The sequence below is a fragment of the Ylistrum balloti genome, unplaced genomic scaffold, assembly GCF_031769215.1.
Source record: "Ylistrum balloti isolate Yb309-2 unplaced genomic scaffold, AGI_CSIRO_Ybal_v1 Utg369932, whole genome shotgun sequence".
Taxonomy (NCBI): domain Eukaryota; kingdom Metazoa; phylum Mollusca; class Bivalvia; order Pectinida; family Pectinidae; genus Ylistrum; species Ylistrum balloti.
Window position 1 is genome coordinate 280,017 of NW_026782044.1, and position 23,754 is coordinate 303,770.

General features: G+C 35.4%; 1 protein-coding gene across 1 annotated transcript; it reads right to left on the reverse strand.

Annotated features, from left to right (window-relative positions):
• Window positions 1-1,718: 1,718 nt before the first annotated feature.
• LOC132547077 (E3 ubiquitin-protein ligase TRAIP-like) lies at window positions 1,719-3,367 on the reverse strand. Its single transcript, XM_060210833.1, has 2 exons — window positions 2,833-3,367; window positions 1,719-2,545 (listed from the first exon to the last, which is right to left on the reverse strand). Exons 1-2 carry the CDS (start codon window positions 3,350-3,352, stop codon window positions 1,719-1,721), a joined length of 1,347 nt encoding a protein of 448 aa, XP_060066816.1. The 5' UTR covers window positions 3,353-3,367.
• Window positions 3,368-23,754: the final 20,387 nt, after the last annotated feature.

Genomic DNA, 23,754 nt, shown 5'->3' on the forward strand with positions numbered 1-23,754 from the left:
AACTCCTGTCACTTTTGATAAGCTTCTTTGAGATGATTTGATGAACCCATTACAGGCAACCATTAAAATTACTATAGAGATGAGTGATGTCTAATAGAAGTGGGCTTTATAGCCATCGTCCCCTTAAGGAAGGACAACTCTTTCATCACAGCACTTAATTTATTCTTTATCAGATATCATATTCTCATTCTAGATTAATAATTTTAATTCAGTCACCTTGATTGAGAAGAATGTAATGTCATGTACATGTGTACAAGGTGCCTCAGCTGAAAACTGTTATATCTTTACCATGATGCTGTAACTAGCAAAGTTTGGTGTAAGCCTGTAATAAATATACTTCACTTATAATAACAAAACCTGTGGAACTGTTTAATGTTGAGAACACTCCTGTCTACATATAAATTCTACAATCTTAGCATATTTTCATTTTGAAGCCATGATGAAATCCCTTCTCAAAATCCTTCATATCACATGACCGCACATTTTAATATTAATACTTACGATCTCATGATATTATATGAAGACCGATACATTTATGCATAAACATGACATGGTAATTCATGTATTCACCAACATATAGTGATCAGGTTGTAGACTTCAAAGTTATAAGAATGGTATTGTCTTTATATGAAACATGAGTTCTTTTGATACACTAACCCTTCAAATCACATAAATGTAGCACTCATATCTGGCAATTATGATGTATGAAAATGATATTTTTTAAACATGATCTTATTAACATTTGCACTATTGGTACTTTGGATCATTTAAGAACAAGAAAATAATGATCATTACACACTAAATTGTTTATAAGCAAAATTTTGGAATTGATGAAATGATCTTCACTATTACTACCCTGTTGTTTAATTCTGAAGGAAAGCCCTCTAGGAATGTTAAAGGTGTAGCTACAACAACAATTAACAACTATTATGGAAAAACTGAGAGAATCTGAGATGTTACTTCAAACATATCCATCAATTTGGCTCTCTTACTCCAAACTCCTCAATATCATACATACAAAATCTTACTCCAAACTCCTCAATATCATACATACAAAATCTTACTCCAAACTCCTCATAATCATACATACAAAATCTTCTTACTCTCATACTCCTCATAATCATACATACAAAATCTTACTCCAAACTCCTCATAATCATACATACAAAATCTTACTCCAAACTCCTCATAATCATACATACAAAATCTTACTCCATACTCCTCATAATCATACATACAAAATCTTACTCCATACTCCTCATAATCATACATACAAAATCTTACTCCATACTCCTCATAATCATACATACAAAATCTAAAGTGAATCTTTCTTTATAATTAAACTTTTTAAAATTAGACATGTCCACTGTTTCAATGTCACCAATACATATCTCTATGTAATTGAGTCCTGTAATCATGTATTTTGCTGTTAGACTTGCCCGCATTTGAGGACCCACTCACTGAATACAAATCTTCAATGATATGCGACAGGATTCATCTGAATTATGAAACAGGACACTCCTTAATTCCTACCCCATTTTCCCCAAATGTCACTGGAATACAAATTTATTATTCCAAAGTATAAGTTATATATCAATGTTTCTAAGGACAAATACCCATACTCACAATGATAAATTACACATAACATAAACACACTTCATGTTCTATATATGCTCTTACACAAAAATGTCTTTGAGAGTTTAGCTATCACATGACTTTCAAGTCAGATTTATGAACTGGTCCAAACTTGGCAAAGGTGGCACCTTTTTCATTTTTCCATTTTTACTGATTAGACGTGACGTTTTTGAGATAGGTTTGACGGCACCAGCAGGTCGGCCCTGGTGTTGTGTAAAGGATGTATGTCCTCCAAGTCCATCATAACCCTTACGAAAGACACTGTTAAAGTCTCCAGCACTTGCTTTTTTCTTGAAGATGTTAAAATTACCGAGACCAGTAATGTTGCTAATGTCCTGTATATCTCGCTTAGCCTTTTTCGCAGGATTTTCTGAACATGCTGAAGATATTTTAACAAACTTCATCTGGTTTTCCTCACAATGAAATCGGTTTCGTGTATTAGGACTAGGTTTTACAAATTCAGGTGATGCCATATTAACGTTAAGATCAATCTCCCCTGGCGATGATTTCAATTGCTTTGGAGTGATAGGTGCAGGACTTTCCTCCATAAGAGTCTCTACAAAGCTAGAACTAGCACTGGTTGTAGTAGCACAAGGACTTACTATCGCTCGTTTTAAACGACTGAGTTTTTGCTTTAGAGATTCCACTTCCTTTTCTTTCTGTTTCAGATCGTCTTCTGATTTTGTGTAGCACTCTCTAATGGTTGATAATTCTGTAGTGGCCTGACTTAATTCACGATCTTTTGTCAGCAGGTGTCTTTTACATTTACCAAACTCAGATTTTAACTTTTTCTTTTCCTCTTTCACTTGTTGAAACTCACGTTTCATGACCACAAGATATGTAGCCATCTGACGAGTTGATCCATTTTCTCCAGAACTTTGGACAAGGTCTTGAACTTCTTCCTCCGATCCTGTCAATAAAAATGTATTACATTGTTAGCTGGATTATACTTTAAATATTACTGCAAATCTGGTAATTTTTTTGCTACCTACTCCAAATGTCAAAACCTGAACAGATGGTAGGACTTAATTGTCAGCAATTTTGAACTTCTCACGATTAATTTTCAGGTGATAACCAGAATGATACAAAACGTTCCAAATGAAACTATTCAGAAATCTTTGTTACATACAAACTGTCATGAAAATGAAAATCCAAGTTTTACATACAAATCATGATACAAATAGGTACAAAATTTACCTGTTACCAATCTCTCAACATTTTGAAGATCAACAAATTTTTTCTTGATTTTACGGCATTCCTCCTTCTGCATTTTCAGATTGTCCTCTTGACTTTTGAAGTAGTGGAGTTGTTTTCTTAAAGAGGCATTTGTTGTCTGCTCTTGTTTATATAAACGTTGGATTTCTTTCTTGCTTTCTTCAACATCTTGACATTTTTGTATCGCTGCATTTTTTTCGTCAACAAGATCACTTTTCTCCTTTTTATGTCTGTTGATTTTTAATCTAAGATCTTGGATTTCATTTGAAAGTTTACTGGGATCACTGGTTTCATCATCGCCGTCCTCTCCACCATCAAAAAACAATCTATGGATTATGTTACTTCTGTTGACCCGTGCACGGCAACTTGGACAAGTGCTGGAAGTGGCAAGCCACTTGAACAGACACTCTTCATGGAAGGTGTGGCCACATGGCAAGGCTGAAATACTGACGCTAGCATCATTCACAAATAAATCTGAACAGATACAGCACAGAGCCTTCATAGTTACCTGAAATATAAAGATTTTAATTTGAAGGATGGGATTCATGTTCAAAGTTGACTGACCTATCTTTCTCAAGTTTGTCCATCATATTGACAAATAATGTTTCTTCTCAAACATGGAAAATGAAAAATCTGTCAAAAAGACATGTTCTTTACAAACGAGAGAGGCAAACTATTTGCAGTCTACTGAAAAATATGCATTGAGATACAACATATGTTTTGTAAGCATTTACCTCATGTCTATTACAAAAAGTACAATATTCATAAATACTCTGTAACATCTACTTGGCATATGTTTGCCATTACAGTATAATTTCTAAAGATCTCTATTTTAAATGTCATCGCTGTTTTAAATAAGACATGATAATTTCGTCTTCAGTAAAAGAATTTAACAACATAAATAGAGCGGACTTTGCTGGTAAGGACTAACCCAGCCTTTGGTTAACATGTTAGAACTACTATAGTAGTACCATTAAAGATCATTGGTTGACATCAATATTTTATGTATCAAGTATCATGTTTTATGTAATAAGTATCATACCTTATGTAATAAATATTATAACTTACAAAAAGTATTTCTGGTAAATTAATATAATAATTACTATATTTTATGTAATAAATATTACATCTTATGAGGTATTATATTTTATGTGATAATTAATCAGGAACCTTTCTCTTTACCATGAATAATGACACACAGAGAGTGTAAGGTGTGGGCTATCCTAATGAACTGCTCACTAGACTGTAGCCTGTGGTAATTTACATTTTGTACTAACAAATGCCTCAGAAAATAAGCTCCTGACAGTTTCTATTCATTTCCGTTGCCAAAATGTGTGCCGTTTCCCCAATATTTTCCTAAATATTTCATTATGAAGGCTAAGGCTGCTGTAATATCAAAGGAGAAAAAAACAGACATGCTGCTTCACTTGAAGCTGAACACAATGTCATTCCCAGTATCAATGAAGAAAAACATAAAGGAACCTGCTTCAGGGGACAAGGTACTCAAGTAGGTACTATTCACATACAAAGTACAGATGTATGTCTATGTCAAAGAAGATCTGGATTAGAGCAGAATGGCAGTGGGTGAATGTAGGAATCAGTGACAGACAAATTTAGAACTGGTCAAAAGTTTCCAGTAACTGTATAAAACAGTGATTATAAAATGTAATGACTGAACATACTTACATCCTAACCAGTAGAGGATTAGAGTGTTACGAATATGTCACCTTCATCAGACAAATGACAAGTGTGAAGCATACAAGCACTGATGTAGTGTAAGAGATGATTGGTCAATTCTTTGTTACCCCGTACACTGGGTACATCAGTGCTAGTACGCTTCACACTTGTCATCTGCCTGATGAAACGTCACACTCAAATCTTCTGTTGTTTGTGTTATGAGAACTTCTATTCTAATGACATTACAAAAGTAAAGAAAATGTACATGTTGAATCTTTTACCTATAAATATTTTTATAAAAGCACATGACAGTCATCGTCAGGTTTATTTTTGTAAGCAACGATGTGCTTATATATTATGGGTGAATACTACTATGCTTCTGTTTCTTCAGCAACAAATTTTCATCTACCTGGGGCAACAAAGGATATATGCATATACACATGAACATAGTCAAGTTGCCAAAAAGACAGACTAATGGACAAAATTATCAAATTAATAATTATTAAAGGACATGTACATTCTTACTACTAAAATGATATTAGTTTGAGAAGTTTGATGATAAATTTAGACAGCTAGTATTGTTATTCTTATTATTTATTTATCATATACTGGTATTTGTTGGTGGATCGTGGGTTATGAAAGTTTGAGTATTAAATGGTACCAGTGTGAATGTATCAACAAATGTTCATATTTACATATTTAGACCTTAGATTTAATCTTAAATATAAGATACAAACCTGTATTATTCAGAAAAAATTCCTAATGAACAGGAACTTCTTTTCCATTAAAGATCTAAAGAAAATTTTCTGAAAGTAAAAAATAATCAAACATTACATACATTTTAACCATGGGAATTTGTGCTGGGTACACAGTGCATTTATCAGTTTACTCAAAATTAAGCAATTTCTGATTTCAAATCACAGCGAGCTAAAGCAAATATCCACAGTCCACTATACATCTATGCACAGGTACTGAAGCATCAGCAAACCTGGCTATACTTATATAGGACAAAACTATACATACAGGTGAAGTCTGCCACATTTCTCTTTTATGAATAAAAAACATAGATGAGGAATTTGGTAAATCAGTGAAAAGAATATTTTTGCTCATTTTCAGGTGATTTTTTAAAAATTGTCAAGTTGTACTTTTTCGGTATGGATCTACATTCCGTATTTAATAACAAACACTTAAACAGGTCAATCCAACAGGGGCATAAATCACTGGTCTGGTTTCAATTGCTAAGAATGTTTTGTTTACATTCATGATTTCAACTTTTCAGTATTAATTGGCGATCAGCTGATGATAAATAGAGAAGATAAGTAAATAAAATATTAACTGATCAATATAAACGAGCTCCTGCGAATCATGTGACTGTTCGGATTGGTTTCTGGAACAGAAAGGGGCATTCTGAATGCATAGACGAAGGACGAACTCATAAAGAATGCGATCGATTCGAGAGAGCGCTGAAGGCGCCACAAAAATCCTCCTATGATATTACAACGTTATAAGTATTGAGTTCGCTGGGCTCTTTTACCTATCACGAAGCTTCACGCCCATTCTGCTTGTTGGCATCGTGCTAGATTTCCATCACAACAGACAGAATGACTGATTTTTCACATCAGTGTTTCGTAAGTGGCGCAGAAATTGATCATGCCATGCGTAAACATAACATCCGGTGTAACTAAAATCTGACACGGTCACTAACAAAATATCCGGACACTGTCCGGCAATATATACGATATATTATTAACGCAAGCTAAAAATCTCTCAATCCGTAACGATAATAGGTACTGCCTGGTTCATGACTTCACTGAAGCGTATTTTTTCTTATCAATTTAACTTGTTATCTAAATTTTGCCAGCAAATTTTAACAAGACAGGTCGACATGTTATCGATACTCCATGGGTTATGATCAATTTTTGTTCTCTGCACCCCTGGAACATGTCATGGCAAAATCGAAGGCACAAACGAAGTCATTTTATTGCTTCCAGGAGAAAACACTGACCAATCACAGCCTGGTACGCTCCTTTTGAAGATTACAAAGAGAGACACCCAACTTCAACTGAAACTATTAATACCGTTCATCGACCTCGATATGTACACCAAATGATCGTTTTGGTCTTTTCGTCTTGTCCACAAGGTGTTGCACATGGAACCTTCGATTTTGCCATGAAATGTTCCGTGGTTACAGAGTATTGAGGATGCGTCGACATATCACCAATGATATGTACGATTTTGTTACCAAGGACTTAGATCTCCGTGTTAGGTTATCATCGTTATCGTCGATGTCTTCTTCCACTAGACATCATCGTCATCATCAACCTCATCATCATCATCATCATATCATCATCACCATGAGGTGGTCGGATAGCACAGACCAGACAGTTTTGCATTATAATTATCTTCGCTTAATATTGGATCGTCATGTATGAGCAAATCAAAAGTTAACTTATCACAGAAAGGCTATCGTTGTCTTATTAATAGATTTCGGTTCCGAGTATAAAAGGAACAAACACAAAGATAGTGATAAAAGTCTTCACGTGGGGTGTCGCATCTACTTTTATATGTGTTACTTAAATTTGCTCTAAAGAGGTCGTAATCAATAGAACTGGCACGGTTTCTCAAACGAAAATGAAGAATGTTAAGGTAAACCTCATAACTAAAACACTTTTCAAACATATTTTATTTCTGTCTCGCTGATAATTGATTTCAATCTATACAAACCAGTCAAATATCATTTAATGAAAAATAAACAAGTTCATGTGAACATTTTACTGCGTTGTGAAGGGAAAAAATACTAGAAACTGAAAAGGTAATTTTAATTTATTTTGTGTGTTTTTCACGTGTGACTTTAGTATAATCTACATAGAAACCTACTTGGTAACGGCTACAGATAACATATATATGTTATTAGGTAGGTAAAAAAAAAAAATATCGGACCGTCACCGTTTTGAAGGTCAACAATCAACAACTATTGGAAAATCAAACATTTTACACCTGTGTAAGTATATTCACAGATATTGAAATATGTGTCAACTGTACAATTTCATAATTTTAGATATCTGCAAATTTTCCTCAAAGGATACTCCGTCCCTATTATACATCTTAACAATCAGAGAGCACAGTGTTTGATAAAATCTAAAATTAGATACGATCTATCTTCTTATGAAACAGCGGATCATTGGCTGGATTAGCTGTGTGATTCTAGAAACACAAAACATGTATAAACATGTTAGGTAAATCAAAACGAAACCAGATGACATGTATTTTATAGATGATTCATTTTCTACATTAATGACTAATTATGCTGGAATCGCTGAAAGATTCGATATCACGCGTAGACAAACACAACACCACCCCTCTTTTTTTCATTTTAAAAACAAAACAAACAAAATGATGGCAATGTGGCATTCTATCTAGGGACCATTGGAGTCGGGAACGGACGGTTTACCACTGTGCTACCGTTACGTTACACACGATAAAGTGAAAAATTTTGAAATCTTATTACATATGTAATTCTCTCCAAATATGCAATACAAAACTCAAACAAAGAAAATCAAAGATGACAATTATGTGGCCAGTATTTAAGGAGGGCTTTCAGAAGTACATTATTGAAAAATTACGCTAACATCGCAAAAATATCCATATTATTAAACCATGCACCCAACTACCTACACTTAAAATTCCCCCGAATAATATACATTGCACAAGTCTATTTTTTTTTAAGAAAGGAAAGAAAAAACATTTATTTGTCTTTTTTCTGTTAGTGAAAGCTTAATGTTAGAAGACATATAACATCTATTACAGTGTAAGTATGTGTTTTACATTTCCTATTAACAATGTATAATCGTTACAAAAGCTCATCCTGTGATTAAACAACAATTACTAGCTCGTCACATATCATTTGAGAAAGTTTATTTTAACATTTTACTGCGTTGTTAAGATAAAAAGATTACTAGAAAGTGAAAAGGTAATAAGTAAATCTCATTTCTCGATGTTGTAATCACCCGAAAATTAAACACTAAGCTTTCCGTTCCCTGTTGATTACTTTTATACCACCTAGTTCCTGATCAAGCAGAGATCCCAGAGAACCCCAAGTTTCATTTGTTGCCAAATAAGGACATAGTGGCTTTTGAATGTCTCCTTTAGAGGCAGAGACACGCCCACCGTCCTCCCTTTGGTGTATTTCTTATGCGTGTTTCATAAAGTCGTCTGTGTGGGTATACACTCATTTGCATATACGGTGCTGTTTCACTTAAAATCCAATGCAACTACTAAATCCAACCTGTCAAGAGGTATTCATGTTAAAATAACAAACTACATGTATGTAGCAATAGTTTCGTGAAAAAGCTGAAATATGGTAATGTTTTGAAGCTGTTGGGTTCTGGTGTAGTGGATCTGTTTTACATACGTTCAATATACGTTACCAATCCCGTTATGCACAACATCATATACATCTACTTAAGTAAAATTTAATTAAAGATAGTGAAACCCGAAATTTAATACCACAATTTACAAATTATAATATCCAACATTATATATATTGCCTGATTTCGCTGGCATTCTTAAAATAGTGTATATCGAAATGAACAAATTTGTGACACCGCTTTTACGGTATTCCCTAATGAATATATATAGAGTGCAAAAACGAGAATTAAACACAATATCAAGGCTTTGGTGGCGTCCTTTTCGGATGCAGACGCCGAAGTTTATGTACTTCCTTACTGGAGTGAAGGGATGTGTCCAAGGTGACAGGACTTACGATCCTGAAGTATCGTCACAATCGGGCCATGGTGATCCGATTGCTGCAGCGGGACCTTGAGAGCCGCCTAGTGGTTTTGGAGCGGCTCTAGCTAGTACCCAAGGGACTTCTCTCATAACCGTGTCCGCTTGAATAAGGAGGGACAAATGAAAATAGCGATATGCCAACTTTATCCAAACCCTTAATCCCCGATAGTCATTTTAATAAACACAGTAAGACTTCTAGCTGAACAACAAGCAGAAATTATTACACATTAATCTCTCAGTCTTTTATCCTTGTCTTCCCTTTCTAAACTATCCATTAAAAAATCTAGCACTAACACGACACACCAGCTAAATACATAACATAACCGAATGCCCCACCCCCAACCCACCCTGAGTAGTGAATCCCGCTATCCATCTTAAATAACCTTACACTAACATACCACTTTCTACTCCAACATAACATCTTTCGTGAAAACCATCACTTACGCCTTTTAAAAACAAACACATTTAGCACAAATAGATACAAGTCGGAAAGGTGAATCAATGTTTGTTGAAGGGACAGAATGGAAATACAGAAAGCCATAGACATTTTGAATAGCCAAGCAGTTTACTCGCAGTGTGATCGGAAGGTTAACAAGATGGGACATATAATAGCAAATTTCACAATATCACCAAACTACCAATTAATCATAGTCCGGCGGACGGGACTTTAAACGGTGGCCTGTTTGAGAATTGTCCAACCTCGCGGTTATCGATAATAAGAGTAGGCACTTAATGCCGCACAGGAGCCCGCATAAGTCCAAATTAAACATAACAACTTTCGGCGTAATGCCATTTTTATTCTGTTAGGAAAGGAAATTTCTCCTAAACAAAAATTAATAATCATAGTAATTTGGCTGGAGATTCGACAGGAAAGAAGACAAGGACCCCTCCATCACAGGAAGTCCAGACACATCACCACAAGATCTACCTGGGAGTCGTCTCCAAATTACAGACAAATCAACACCAAGACGACTCCAACCCATGAGGGGAGCACCCTCCTCGCGTCGCCAGAGAATCGACTCTAGTCGATTGGACAATTCCCGGCGACGGGCAGAGTCACGGAGACAATAAACCACCACCACCACCATCATCATCATAATGAGAATTAAACTCGTCTTCAAAACGGAACCAAGTACGGTTTTTCTTGCAGGCCTGGATTGTCACATGAAACAAAACTCCCGAAAATAGTTTTTGAGTCCTGTTTATGAATGTAACCGTGGTATATCCGTTACGGTATGCTGGGGATTTTTTTTCACTCTTCGGGATCTTTGTGAACGCAGGTTGAACTTGTCGTTAATTTATGGTATTTATCAATGAAGTTCCAATATGTTATGCGCATGAATCTGAACTGTAAGAGATGTGCAATTCCAACAGGGTTCATTTTTAAGAAGTTTAATAAACTTTTAATAAACTGCTGTACATTGCCTTCTGTCGATATGCTGTGTGATCTAGAGTCCCTCAATATGAACGTCAAGGTGATGTCATTCCACTTGGTTTATATAGAAATATTGAATATAACCTCAAGAAATTTATCGATCATGACAGGTACTCGTTTCCAGCTAACACGCGTAGATTTCTCGGACCGATTTTGATGCGGTTTTCAACCTTTTTGGTCTTTGATCATATGACTAATTCTATATCCATTTTTATTTTCACTCAGGGTGCACTTTAAACCGGAAATCAAGTACGCTGGAGAGTAGGCGTGCTCTTGTCATGAATAGTCAAAAGTGTATTTTTCAGTGAGCTTTTGGGTGCATGCGTATCAAATCATTAACGCATATGTTTGTTCATGTCTTAAAAATTATTTAAGACTTATACTTTTATATGGAAGATAAACATTCAAAGAAGTAAAATTTAAGATCAAATATGGTATTGCTATAAAGATGGCACTATAAAAAGTAGTGAAAGGGGTTTTCACGAAGATTACCACTGGAAGTGTTATTTACTACTAAGTTTAATTGTCCGTGTTGAAACCAAACAGACGACTCAAGGGTAACGAAACATTGCAGCATTGTATACAGTTTCTGAGCACTGATGAGGAATTTACCGTATTTCATGACAGGATTTCTATATTCCCAAAGTTTTATACCGTGGTACCACTCCGGTCCAAATGTACAGATGTATGACATATTATCTATAACAAATTGACGTCATTGTGCATTCCTTACGTTAGGTCAGCTATAGAAATATTTTATTAATGGTACTTGGGAGATAATTACTTATATCACGGATTTTGATAAAACATTTCCATAATTATAGTTTTCCCTAAAATATTCTCCAAGGTATGACATCAAAGGGTTGTCAGTAGATGGGTAAGGGGTAACCTGTAAAGGTAGTTTCTGGATTGATGTACGTTCTGCGTGTTCGATTTCACATTTTACAACACTGTCCTTAGTGATAATAACGAGGAAATGTATGAGGGCCAATTTGAAGCAAAATAACAATGAATGAAATGCGCAAGCCTGATCAGATGGTTCATTAATACATTACTTATCTTTGTGAGACTTGAACGGACAGTTCTCTCTCTGAAAAAAAATCCGGAATTTGTACATTTATCAAGTATTGAATTCCTAAAATCGCTGGAATGCATAAAGCTTAGAAATAACAAACTTATCTCCTCTCCATACCTCTAATTGATGAAACTATTCAAGCCAACGTCTGTCACAAATACTAAATACTTACTCAAATTGCTTCCGCCTTTTATAACTACAGATTATAATATACTTTGAGTATAGATTTTTGTACCGGTGTACTTGTTACTGTAGTATATCTCAATTTGTAAAGGAAGGCATGGTTTATTTATCTAGCGGGTTTTACGTCCACTTTTATAGCCTCTCGGCTTTTTAACGGGACGAGAAAAGATAGGAAAATGAATAAAAAGGGAAAATAGCAAGCGATGGGAGAGAGTGAGATACAGACGAATGAGGACGAGGGGTCCGTTTGTGCTACCTGATCTGTTCTTAAACTATAATCTAGAAGACGACCCATTGGCCTAATTGTAGACTTAGCCGAACACTAAGCATATCGCAGCAAGAGAAACCGGTGAAGGACAGAGAGGAAGAGGAAGGGATACTTCAATAAATAAATTCCGATATATTGATGAGGATTTTGGAAGTCCGGCAAAATTACTTTATAAAAAAATTCCCTATTGTTAATCTAACCCTAACCTCTGGGCCGACGTTATCACGCCTGCTATTTTCCGAAAAAAAAACACAGAGGGATCTTGATTGTGCGAGTTGGAATCCTCACACAGGCCACCATTTTAAGTCCCATCCAATGTATTGCGGGTTAGTTGTTAGTAATCATGTTTTGGTGTTGATCTGTTTTTGGTGTACGTATAGGTATAAATCGTCTTTCCATTTCTATCTGCTAATCTATATGTTGTTCGCTTTCTCAATGTTTATACTTCATGTAAATCCACACTATTCCTTTCTTCATGTAGCTGTTCACTTTCGACGTTTAAATGATTATATTGTGTGATTGTGAGGTTATAATTGGGAGAGATTGGAGGTGTTAGTAGAGATTGGAGGTGTTAGTAGATGTTTACTAAGTGGCTAATAAATAGACATGTTACGAGGTTTACTTATTGGACTATCGAGTGTTATGGGATGATTTTTAACTTTGTGCGTTAAAGGGTAGTGACGCTACCCAAACTGAAACACTTTTTGAAGAAAAAAGGATTCCTTCAGTTTTCGTTTCATGCTTTGGCGTCATGTCAGCAGGACGCACGTGTTTCTGAATAGAACTTCTGCGTCAAATAATTGAAAAAGTGTTCCATTTTGGGTAGCGTCACGTTAAGAGAACTTTCGTGAAATCTCCATACACCACGCATGGACATATTCTAGAGGAGGTAGAGTCAGAGATGTACCTCTGAGTTAACATCCATACCACTCTAGACTAATAGCTGGAATAACCACAACAAGCTTAAACACCAGCGCTTAACGGAGCATGTATCAGTGTTCACAAAACAAACAATTGTGTTACATGACACTTGTTGGACAATTGTAGAGTAAGCTACATCAACAAACCCGAGATGGTGTAGTTACTTGTGCCATTACCCAGGATGCAGCTATAATAACGTTCCTTTTTTCCAGACACGATCTAGATGTGGAACAGCCTACTCGTCATGACGTCATAGTGCGTAGTTTTATGGAACTCTTCAATACTAAGCTGCAGCACACTAGACTTCGTTAGGTAGGCGTGCCCCTTTTAACTGTACACAGTAGTCTAATATGAATCGCTTATGGTTCTAGGCAATAAGTACTCACTGTACTTTCTGTAAAAAGAAGATGATGATCAGGCTTCTTCTTAAATCACACACGTGAATTATGGGTTTATTTTTAATATTTTTTATTACTTCTTGGAGACGACGACGACGACGACGACGAAGAAGAAGAAGAAGAAGAAGAAGAAGAAGATTATTTAATTTCATATAATTTCAGGCTACTTCTCGAATTACGTACGTGAACTAAAGGTTTATTTTTAATTTCTATTAGGTTACTTCTTGAATAGGCATGCCATTCATGGGGAATACTTGGATACAGAGACGTGTAAATTTTTATTTATACGTTCCTGGGGGATATTACTGTACTTTAATTTATATCAGACTGTTTCAAGTTGGTTGAATTGGGCTGGACAAAAAAAAAAAATTCCAAGACAACTCACTGTCTTTGCTAATTTTGTAACAATTCTGTAGATAAAATTCGTTTTATCTACGAACGTAAACTACTGTAAGGGCTGTTTTCCTACGAAAATAGAAAATAAACACAGCTTTCAGCAACTCTGATAACCTAAGAACTTGTTGTCTTGTAATGGACCCAAACTTTTGGACATGGGCCTTGTATCAAAATGTCAACTGAACTGAGGAAGGCAAGCTTGCATATTAGTTAAATTATTTGACCATGTTAAAATTTTGTTTTGTATTATTTTGCTATCGATCCTGTATTTTATGGAATGTTATCGCGTGATTAAGTTGCTTGATTTACTATACGTGTAACTGTCTTTCTTACCTTCTACAGCGAATCCCTGGAATCTTCGAAATTCATCCCGAATAATCTTTCAGACCGAATGTTAGGGACAAGTCATTTTCAGTCGGAAACAGTTTCACCGCTTAATTCAGTTGACATTCATGTCAGTCAAAATATGTTTAAATGAAAGCAATTAAACTTATATCACGTTAGACTTGTACAATGACGTATTAAAAATAATATATGATGAACATATTCCTAAAAACACTTTCTATGTTGTAAAAAAACAAAAGCAAACAATTTTCTACATTTTACTATTGTATGTATACTTGCTTATATTGGCAATAAATTCAATTTGATAAAGTCAATTTAATTTTAAATTGTATTAAAAGGTGATTTCATTCGACAAGGTGTGTCTCTTGTACGATGAAAAAAAAACCACACACACAGAACTTCGTTGATTATCTAAAAACAAAATTAGTTGTAAAAAAAAAAAAAACTTAAACATTTTGCCGACCTATAACACTACTCCGATGTGACGTAGACTAATTTGGAGCGGAACCGGACGCACGCGCTAGGACGTTGAGCAGCCGACAAAGAAAAATCATGAATTACAGGGTAAGTTATGACATAACGTGATTGCTACACACTTCACATCTCAAAAGGGAAAAGTTTGGGTTATCATTAATGAATCATATTACCCGGAGTCCACTTCACACCTTTAGTTAATCCCCATTCATGTTTTATGGCATAACTACAAGACCGTGAAAAGGGCTGTGCGCAGCGGACAGTGGTAATTAATATACCCGACAGTAAAGGAGGATAATAATTAAGTTTGCAATGCTTAAATCTACAATGCAGATAAAAGGGTCGATTTTACTTTTACATGCACTTTCATATTTTTTTTTGATTTTCACATGTCACTTAGTTATCAACACAATAAAAAAAATCCTTGTCGGGTCACAAGAATCGAGTGTAAATTTAAACCATCCCGTTTTTCTGGGAAAATGTGCAGTCACCAGCAGCTGTTACCAAATAAAACATTCAAATATAATCTACACAATCACTGAACATCTTATCTCCTTTCACGTGCTATCACCAAACATGTCTGTATCGTTTAAAAGAAGGATTATTTCAGATGAGGGGGGAAAATACTGTTATCAAGAAATGATGGGGATAAAAGACCAGATAAGTTAAGATCAGTTTAATCTAGTGTAGGACTTTATCAAAGTCCTCTAAACCAGACTCATAAACAACAAATAATAATTTTTCAATACATCTATCCGGTCTTGTACTTCGATATCAATATTCAATTCTTACTTTTTAATTAAAGAAAGTTCTTGGTTTTTCCAGTGATTAACAAGCCTATTTTTAAATAAATTTACATTTACAGCTGAAACAACGTTTTCTGGCAGACTATTCCAAATCGACATGGTTCTGATTGAAAAATAGTTTTTCCTGAGCATAGCATTCGATACAGGATGTCGGACTTGGACCGCACCCATATCATTAAAAAAATTGAAACACAAAATTTTGATGTTTTATATAGGATACACTGGATGTAAAATGTAAGGCATTTTTGCATAATTAGACAATCTTAACTCCTGTCAAATAACTTTAATTTTAAATAAATTTTAAACCAAGTTAAATGTGAACTAAACTTGATATAACTATTGCTTTATATCACAGACATTTTGGACGGGTTTCATAATGGCTTAAGACTATCTATGGAAGAACTTTCGACCAAATGTCATTATTTGAGTTATTGGATTTTCAAGGTAGTCTGAATTACATTACTTGCCAGCTTCTGAAGTGTTTACCTATACATTTAATATATTGCCATTTGATTTTGAAACTGATCAGAAACGCAAACTTGCTGATAGGTAGCCATCTTGGATTTTGAAAATGAAAGTTTGTTATCGCAGATTCTTGAGGACATTAAGGTTATTTCCGATGTCATATGAAAGTTATCCTTGGCGGCTAGTTGTCCAATTTTGATTGTAGGACTGATCGGAAAAATGAAATGGCTGACAGGTGACCATCTTGAATTTTGAGCATGAAAATTTGTTATCACTATTTCTTGAGAGTTACAGAACAGATCTTTTTTAGATGTTATATGTACCTCCCACTTAGTCCCTTTAGTTTGTGCCCTCTTGATTTTGGAACTGATCAGAAAAAACAAAGTGACTGACAAGTGGGAATCTTGGATTTTGACAATGAATGTTTGTTAAGCTTTTTCTTCAGAAGCACTCCAGGATGGATCTTTCTCAGATTTCATGTAGAGGTTTCAATTGATCCCTATAATTGTTTTGTTTTTATGAGAATTATCAGAAAAATAAAATATCCGAGAGGCTACCACCATAGATTTGACAGTAAAAAGATTATTATAGCTATTTTTTTCAGAGGAATTTTCCAATAATTTAAGGCAAAAACAAGAAAGAAAGAAAAGGAGGGAAATGATCCAATTTTAAAATTAATAAGAATAAAACAGTGGTGGGTGCCTAGATCACTCTTAGATCTCTTGTTAATTCTAAGGAATTCAATTCTTATGTCATGTGAGGACTTTTTCTTTGATTGAGTGTAATGAATAATCAGACATAGAAACAAGTTCAGTATAGATGTAGCGATGAAAGTCTAATTAGTTTGAAAGTAATGAAAATTAAAGAAATTTTTTTTACTATGAACTCTTGTGATTTCATGGGATAATTTATAATTTAATGAGACTTTGTATGTATGTCTGTGGAGCTTTCTTTTAATACTGTAAGAGTTATTGCCCTTTGTATGTGTTTTTGTAGAACATAATACTGACCAATTTGGAGCATTGATTTTTGAAAGATAGGTTCAAAGGAAATTGAAAATAAACATTGGTAATCAACAGAAATATTTTTAAACTATTGAAGTTTATCTAAACTGAGTTTTTTTTGTACTTTGTGCTTACTGTTTCCATCCCTTTTCTACAGCAAACTCACTTACTGTGACATTGAATGGTATGATATCCCCCTTTTTTGTAATTATATTTTTTTCCATGTACCAAATATTCCCAATATATATGAAAACAATTATTATGATTTAGTCTATCATGAGATATCACTTAATATGGTATTATTTCTGCTCAGAATGCATTTTTTTCGGCTGTTCCTTTTGACACTAATTATCCGCTAATCATCATCTGGGGCATCTTAAGTTAACCAGCCCAGCTTGTATTATGATATTAAGGACAGACATTGGTTAATTCCCTTTGTTCCCCTATTTTAACAGTTGCAAGATTTATGCCACATCAACAATTCTATAACAGCAAGGGTCATTTTGAGGCAGGTCTCTTTGTAGTAGTGTGTGGCTACCTCATTGAACAACATACATGAGGCTTATCTCAAGCTGTCTAGTGCAATTAGGGTAAAGTGTCTTTAACAAGGACACAACCACATCAGTACAAAAAGGTCAGTTACTCAATCTCCAGAGAAAGACAAACTGCTAAAGTTCAACATTGCCAGGATGCACTGTGATACAACAACAATATTTCATATGTAGGCATTCATATGGATTGTCAATCACATCTGATAAACGTTTCTATGAAACAACAGAGTGTGTACTGCCTACTAAAATATTAAAAACATTAAGAAGGAAAAGTTTTTAAGACTGCCTTCTCCTAAAGACCACTGTTGGTCAGTTAGGAAGCATTTTTTAAGCTGTTACCTGTCCCTTATGACCCTCTTGGACCACTGTATATCTCCCTGGAGATAGGCCTGTTTATCCCTGTATCTTATGGAGATTTGTCTGTTTGTCCCCCTCCCCAAGGACCGGTATCTATCTCCCTGGAGATAGGTCAGTTTATCCCTGTATCTTCATGGAGATTTGTCTGTTTGTCCCCCTCCCCTGGGACCAGTCTATATCTCCCTGGAGATAGGCCTGTTTATCCCCGTATCTTTATGGAGATTTGTCTGTTTGTCCCCCTCCCCTAGGACCAGTCTATATCTCCCTGGAGATAGGCCTGTTTATCCCTGTATTTTTATGGAGATTTGTCTGTTTGTCCCCGTCCCCAAGGACCGGTATATATCTCCCTGGAGATAGGTCAGTTTATCCCTGTATCTTCATGGAGATTTGTCTGTTTGTCCCCCTCCCCTAGGACCAGTCTATATCTCCCTGGAGATAGGCCTGTTTATCCCTGTATCTTATGGAGATTTGTCTGTTTGTCCCCCTCCCCAAGGACCGGTATCTATCTCCCTGGAGATAGGTCAGTTTATCCCTGTATCTTCATGGAGATTTGTCTGTTTGTCCCCCTCCCCTGGGACCATTTGTCTGTTTGTCCCCGTCCCCAAGGACCGGTATATATCTCCCTGGAGATAGGTCAGTTTATCCCTGTATCTTCATGGAGATTTGTCTGTTTGTCTATATCTCCCTGGAGATAGGCCTGTTTATCCCCGTATCTTTATGGAGATTTGTCTGTTTGTCCCCCTCCCCTAGGACCAGTCTATATCTCCCTGGAGATAGGCCTGTTTATCCCTGTATTTTTATGGAGATTTGTCTGTTTGTCCCCGTCCCCAAGGACCGGTATATATCTCCCTGGAGATAGGTCAGTTTATCCCTGTATCTTCATGGAGATTTGTCTATTTGTCCCCCTCCCATAGGACCAGTCTATATCTCCCTGGAGATAGGTCTGTTTATCTGTGTATCTTCATGGAGATATGTTTGTTTGTCTTCCTTCCCTATGATACTTGTGTTTATAGTTCTTGAGATAAATCTGTTCTTTTTACCCTAGAACCAGTGTGTATCCCCTTGAGGTTGTCTGTGTTTCTCCCTATCCCCTGGGATCAGTATGTATGTCCCCTGGAGATTTACAAAAAATTGTTACTGCTATACCACGAGAAACAAAGTGTTTACAAATTGTTTACACTCTCTTGTGCTTTTCGAGGCAAATTATCAACCCATAAACTATTGCAGTTTTGGTCACCCTGAAGACAAACATGTACTGTTCAGAAAAAGGGCAGGTCTTTGACTTTTGATGTCTGATTATTTAGTTTATCCCCCTTTCTTTGGACCTGTGTGTATCCCTCTGGAGATCCCTAAGTTTATCTTCCCTTCCACTGGAAACAGTGTGTGTTTCCCCCTGGAGATTGTTCAGTTTATCCCCCTTGGACCTTTATGTATCCCCCTGGTGATCCCTCTGTATATTTTCCCCCTTCCCTTGGAGAACGACAGGGTGGGTTTGTAATAGATAGTACTCCACTAGCTACAATTACTGTCAGAATTGTCTGAAGGATAATATAATGGCAATTCTGCCATGATTTTATCATTAGATAAGTTGATAACATCTGTCCTGAGTTTATCAGCTATAAAATAGCTTTAAACCTGGCCCTAGCTTATTGAATGGGGGAGGGGGAGGCTTACATAAGCCACACCACTGTCAGTAGGAGGGGTAACCATCACTTAAACTCTGCCTTTTTCTTACCAATTGCACAATTATATCTGGAGTGTTTACTATTTGCCATGTAAAAAGTAAATGCATCTTGTCACAGATGTCAACCCTAATTCAATTAGGAGGCATAGAATGGGGGAGCTTGTTGATGTTAACAGGACTTTATCAGACAGCCAGAGTTACCTCTCCACCCTTATATCTCTGGTGTTAGCTTCACAATTTAACACAATATAGCTTCAAATTCTTATTCACATAATATGCTGAATAGGACATTTCTACCATCTATATTTACTACATTTCAGGTGTTTCCTGTATTAGGTAGAAGTTTATTTTATAATTTTTAATGATGTTAAACTATATGTAAAAACATCTTTCTCGTTCTTTGTTAAGACATAAAGGTTGTTAGTTTTAAGGGGCTGTATTTTTGTATTTTACATCGATGGGATAAAACTGCAAAAAAATTAAAAATTTAAATGTGAATGAAATCATTGTAATTCTTCTAATGACATTCCTTGAAAAATACATCCATTTTGTTTAAATCTTTTGGTAAAAACAACCTTTAAAATATCAAACATATTACCTGGTAAGTTTTGCTTACCTTACTTAAGAAAGATGAAGTTGTCTAATACATGAACTTGTCAATTATTTCTCCAAGCAACCAATTAGAAAGAGGACAGCTTAACTCTTTAGAAATGGAGAATCATGTCAAAGAAATGCACCATACACCCTTAATTACACTATGTTGTGTCTAAATATTTCTCCAAACAACTGATGAGAAAGAGGACGACTAAACTCTTTAGAATTGGAGATTCATGTCAGAGAAAGGTACCATACACCCTTAATTAAACTATGTTGTGTCTAAATATTTCTCCAAACAACCGATGAGAAAGAGGACAGCTAAACTCCTTAGAATTGGAGATTCATGTCAGAGAAAGGTACCATACACCCTTAATTAAACTAGTGTTAAAAAGAACTTTCAATGATTCCGTGAAATTTTGCACTGTTTGGACTACACTGAGCTAGAGTGCACAGAACAACAAGTAACAATTCTTTAACTCTTGTTAAATTCAAACAGAAGCCTCGTAAATCTTCTAAGGGTCTGGTAAATGTTTTAGAATCCTGTTGGATAAGAAGTACAACACCATGTGGAAACTGCACCTGTGATTGATCCATTTATTTACTGTTTGCTCACAGTTTAGCTTTTCTCGCTCCTCATCTTTCAAATCTTTAATGGGTATTTATGTACTATTTAAGGGTAAATTTTGGCTCATCTGCTGACAGACCTTCAGGCTGTAATAAACAAAACAACTTTTGAATAAGTAAGAAGATAGAATAAGAAAATAGATAATTAGTCTATAAATAAACAGATAAATAGATTAATGATAAAACCTGTTAAATTCTCTGTATACATTTACTTACCATTAAGTATTGTTTTTGCCCCGAAATGATAATACGTAGGTCAAGATTTGATGTGGTTAGAGTTCTTGATAAATATTTTCACAGTAATGGCCATTTAAACTTCAAAAAAATTTAATTTTAATTTTGACAAAAACAGTAAGACCAATATTGAAGAGCCTTGCCTACTCCAATGGAAATGAAAAAAAGGAAAGTTGCATTCTTTACAGTCGATCCAGTATGCAGAAAAGTTTTATTTCATGAATCATGAATACACTTCTTAACAAGGCCAATAACAGTAAAAACTTTCCAACTTCTCCTTGGTTGCTGGTGGGGGCATTCATGTCACTCCAAAATATCTAGGTTTTATCAAATATTCAGTCATTATTTTGTCTAATCTTTTAACAGCCCCAACAGATTGTTCCCGAAGCCTAATCTAATGTACCTAATTTTCATCCAGGTCACTGAGTCAAATATCAAGGTGAACTTCTCTGTTTCTTGATTGGGGAATATTTTAAAATAATTATTTTAAGAAAAATTGACTGTAATCAAACTTACACATAATACATAAGTAGCTAGTTTTCATTAGCCCAAATTGCCCTAGATATCTTTGGTACATGATGAATGTTTCATCTGGTATGGTCTGTCCATACATAAACAATTCTTGTTATTGTTATTTCTTGAGAAGTACCATAGTACTAATAGGATCTTTCTCAAATATTCATGTGTAGGTTTCTCTCGGTCCCTTCTTCAGAAAAATGAAATGGCTAACAGGTGGACATCCTAGATGTTGGCTATGAAATTTATCTCATGAACCACAGGAGAGATTTTTCTTTATTTTCATTTGTACATTCCCATTGGTCCCTAATTGTCCCCTTCTGATTCTGAGACTTTTCAGCAAAATAAAATTGCCAACAGGTGACCTGTTTGATTCTGCAGTTATGTTATTATGTTTATTTCTGAATGTGCATTGTAAGAAGTTTTATCTTGAGATAAAAATGAGATGTTTCGGCGTGATCTTCAGGTCAGAGTAAAAGTATTCCGCTTAAAATTTAGAGATCAAAATAAAATGATCATTATAATGTTTGTGTGAAGCAGCTAGGCTATAGATGACTCTAGGGTTGTACTGAGTGCATATGTATAATAAGATTACAGACAAATGTATATTGATATGGTGATTAAAATGTACATATAACACCCAAACATTTTACATTTTATGGGTAAAAATTTAGCTCTGACCCCTCACACGAGGAATGTAAATCTGTCACAGCTGTGTACTAACAAAGGACCAACCGATAAATGATTAATGACGCCTTCATGACTCCCTTGCATGTGTTGATCAGTTTCGATCTTGAAGTGACAATAAATCAAAATGGCACTTGTTCGGAGTTTCGTACCAGGTGACATAAGAAGACATGCATTGTGCACCAGGAATTATTGTAAATGGAACGAGGACAAGCTGTAGACAAGAACTCATGTTATCGTGAATCTCCTGTTACCTGATCATGTTATCATGATATATAGCAGACTATACAATTTCATATATATATTTCTAAAATCTATACAGTGTATATAACTGAAAAATGATGAACCTCAAATGTAAAGAAAAATAACCAGACAATAAATTGATTTGTAAACAAAGCTTTTTTTTATTAAATTTGAAAAAAGACATGAACATTCTGGTTAACACATTAGTTAGAGAGTGATTAAAAAAATGAAGCTAAAATTTGTTTTAGAAAGTTCAAATGGTAAAGTCCATTTTTTTTTTTTACAAATGCATATTTAAACTAACAATACTGTCAGATAACTAATTGGGCAATAATCTGCATATGATTATAAACAATTATAACAGTCTAGATCATGAAATAAAGATAACACAATTATAATGTATTCTGCGGTATTATTCCGCTTAAATGCATAAAGACTGAGATAATTTCACTAGGACACTTAAACGTTTAACCACAATAAATTCTTGGTGTAATTTGTTCCCCCATCAAATGTGATGGCCCTGTCTAAATGTATTGATACCGGATTGTTACCTGGAGGGAACTGTCGATTAGGACATATGGGGGGTATGAGGTATTGTCGCTCGCTTTGACATGGCCTAATGATGATTTCAATGGACAAAAGTGTTGTTGTTAATAGGACGAGTAGTTCCGTTACATCAAATGGCTAGCTTTGGCTGGGACTGTGAGGTGGGGGTAGGAACCATTCGGTTCCTATCGCACCACCCGGCACTGCCAGCTACCATAGGTACTGCTGGTGTAACAGCCTCTGTATAGAATTACCTCCCGTTTACACAATCAATTATATCTTGATGGCAAGGAGAAGTGTTGACAATTTGTGTCACCCTTACTCCTCTTGCTGAATACATTAAAATGATCAGTTGACATGAAGTAGAAGTCAAATAGGCAACCTTGACTAGCGGTGCAATAGACTCAGGTTTTCGATAATTTCAGAATCAGGATTTATGAAAATAACAGCTGTATATAGCCTACAAATTTCAAACAACAACCTCAGGGAGAACTCGACCGCAAGCCCCGACCCAACCTCATTGAGAACTGGACCTATAGGCCTCGGAGTCAACCTCATTGAGAACTGGACCTATAGGCCCCGGAGTCAACCTCAGGGACAGCTGGACCATAAGGGTCTATAGTCAACTTC

Coding starts and splice junctions, on each gene's coding strand:
- LOC132547077 (XM_060210833.1), bottom strand. CDS start 3,352: ATGAAGGCTCTGTGCTGTATCTGTTCAGATTTATTTGTGAATGATGCT. Junction 2,546..2,832: donor TGTTGAGAGATTGGTAACAG/GTAAATTTTGTA, acceptor TTTTATTGACAG/GATCGGAGGAAGAAGTTCAA.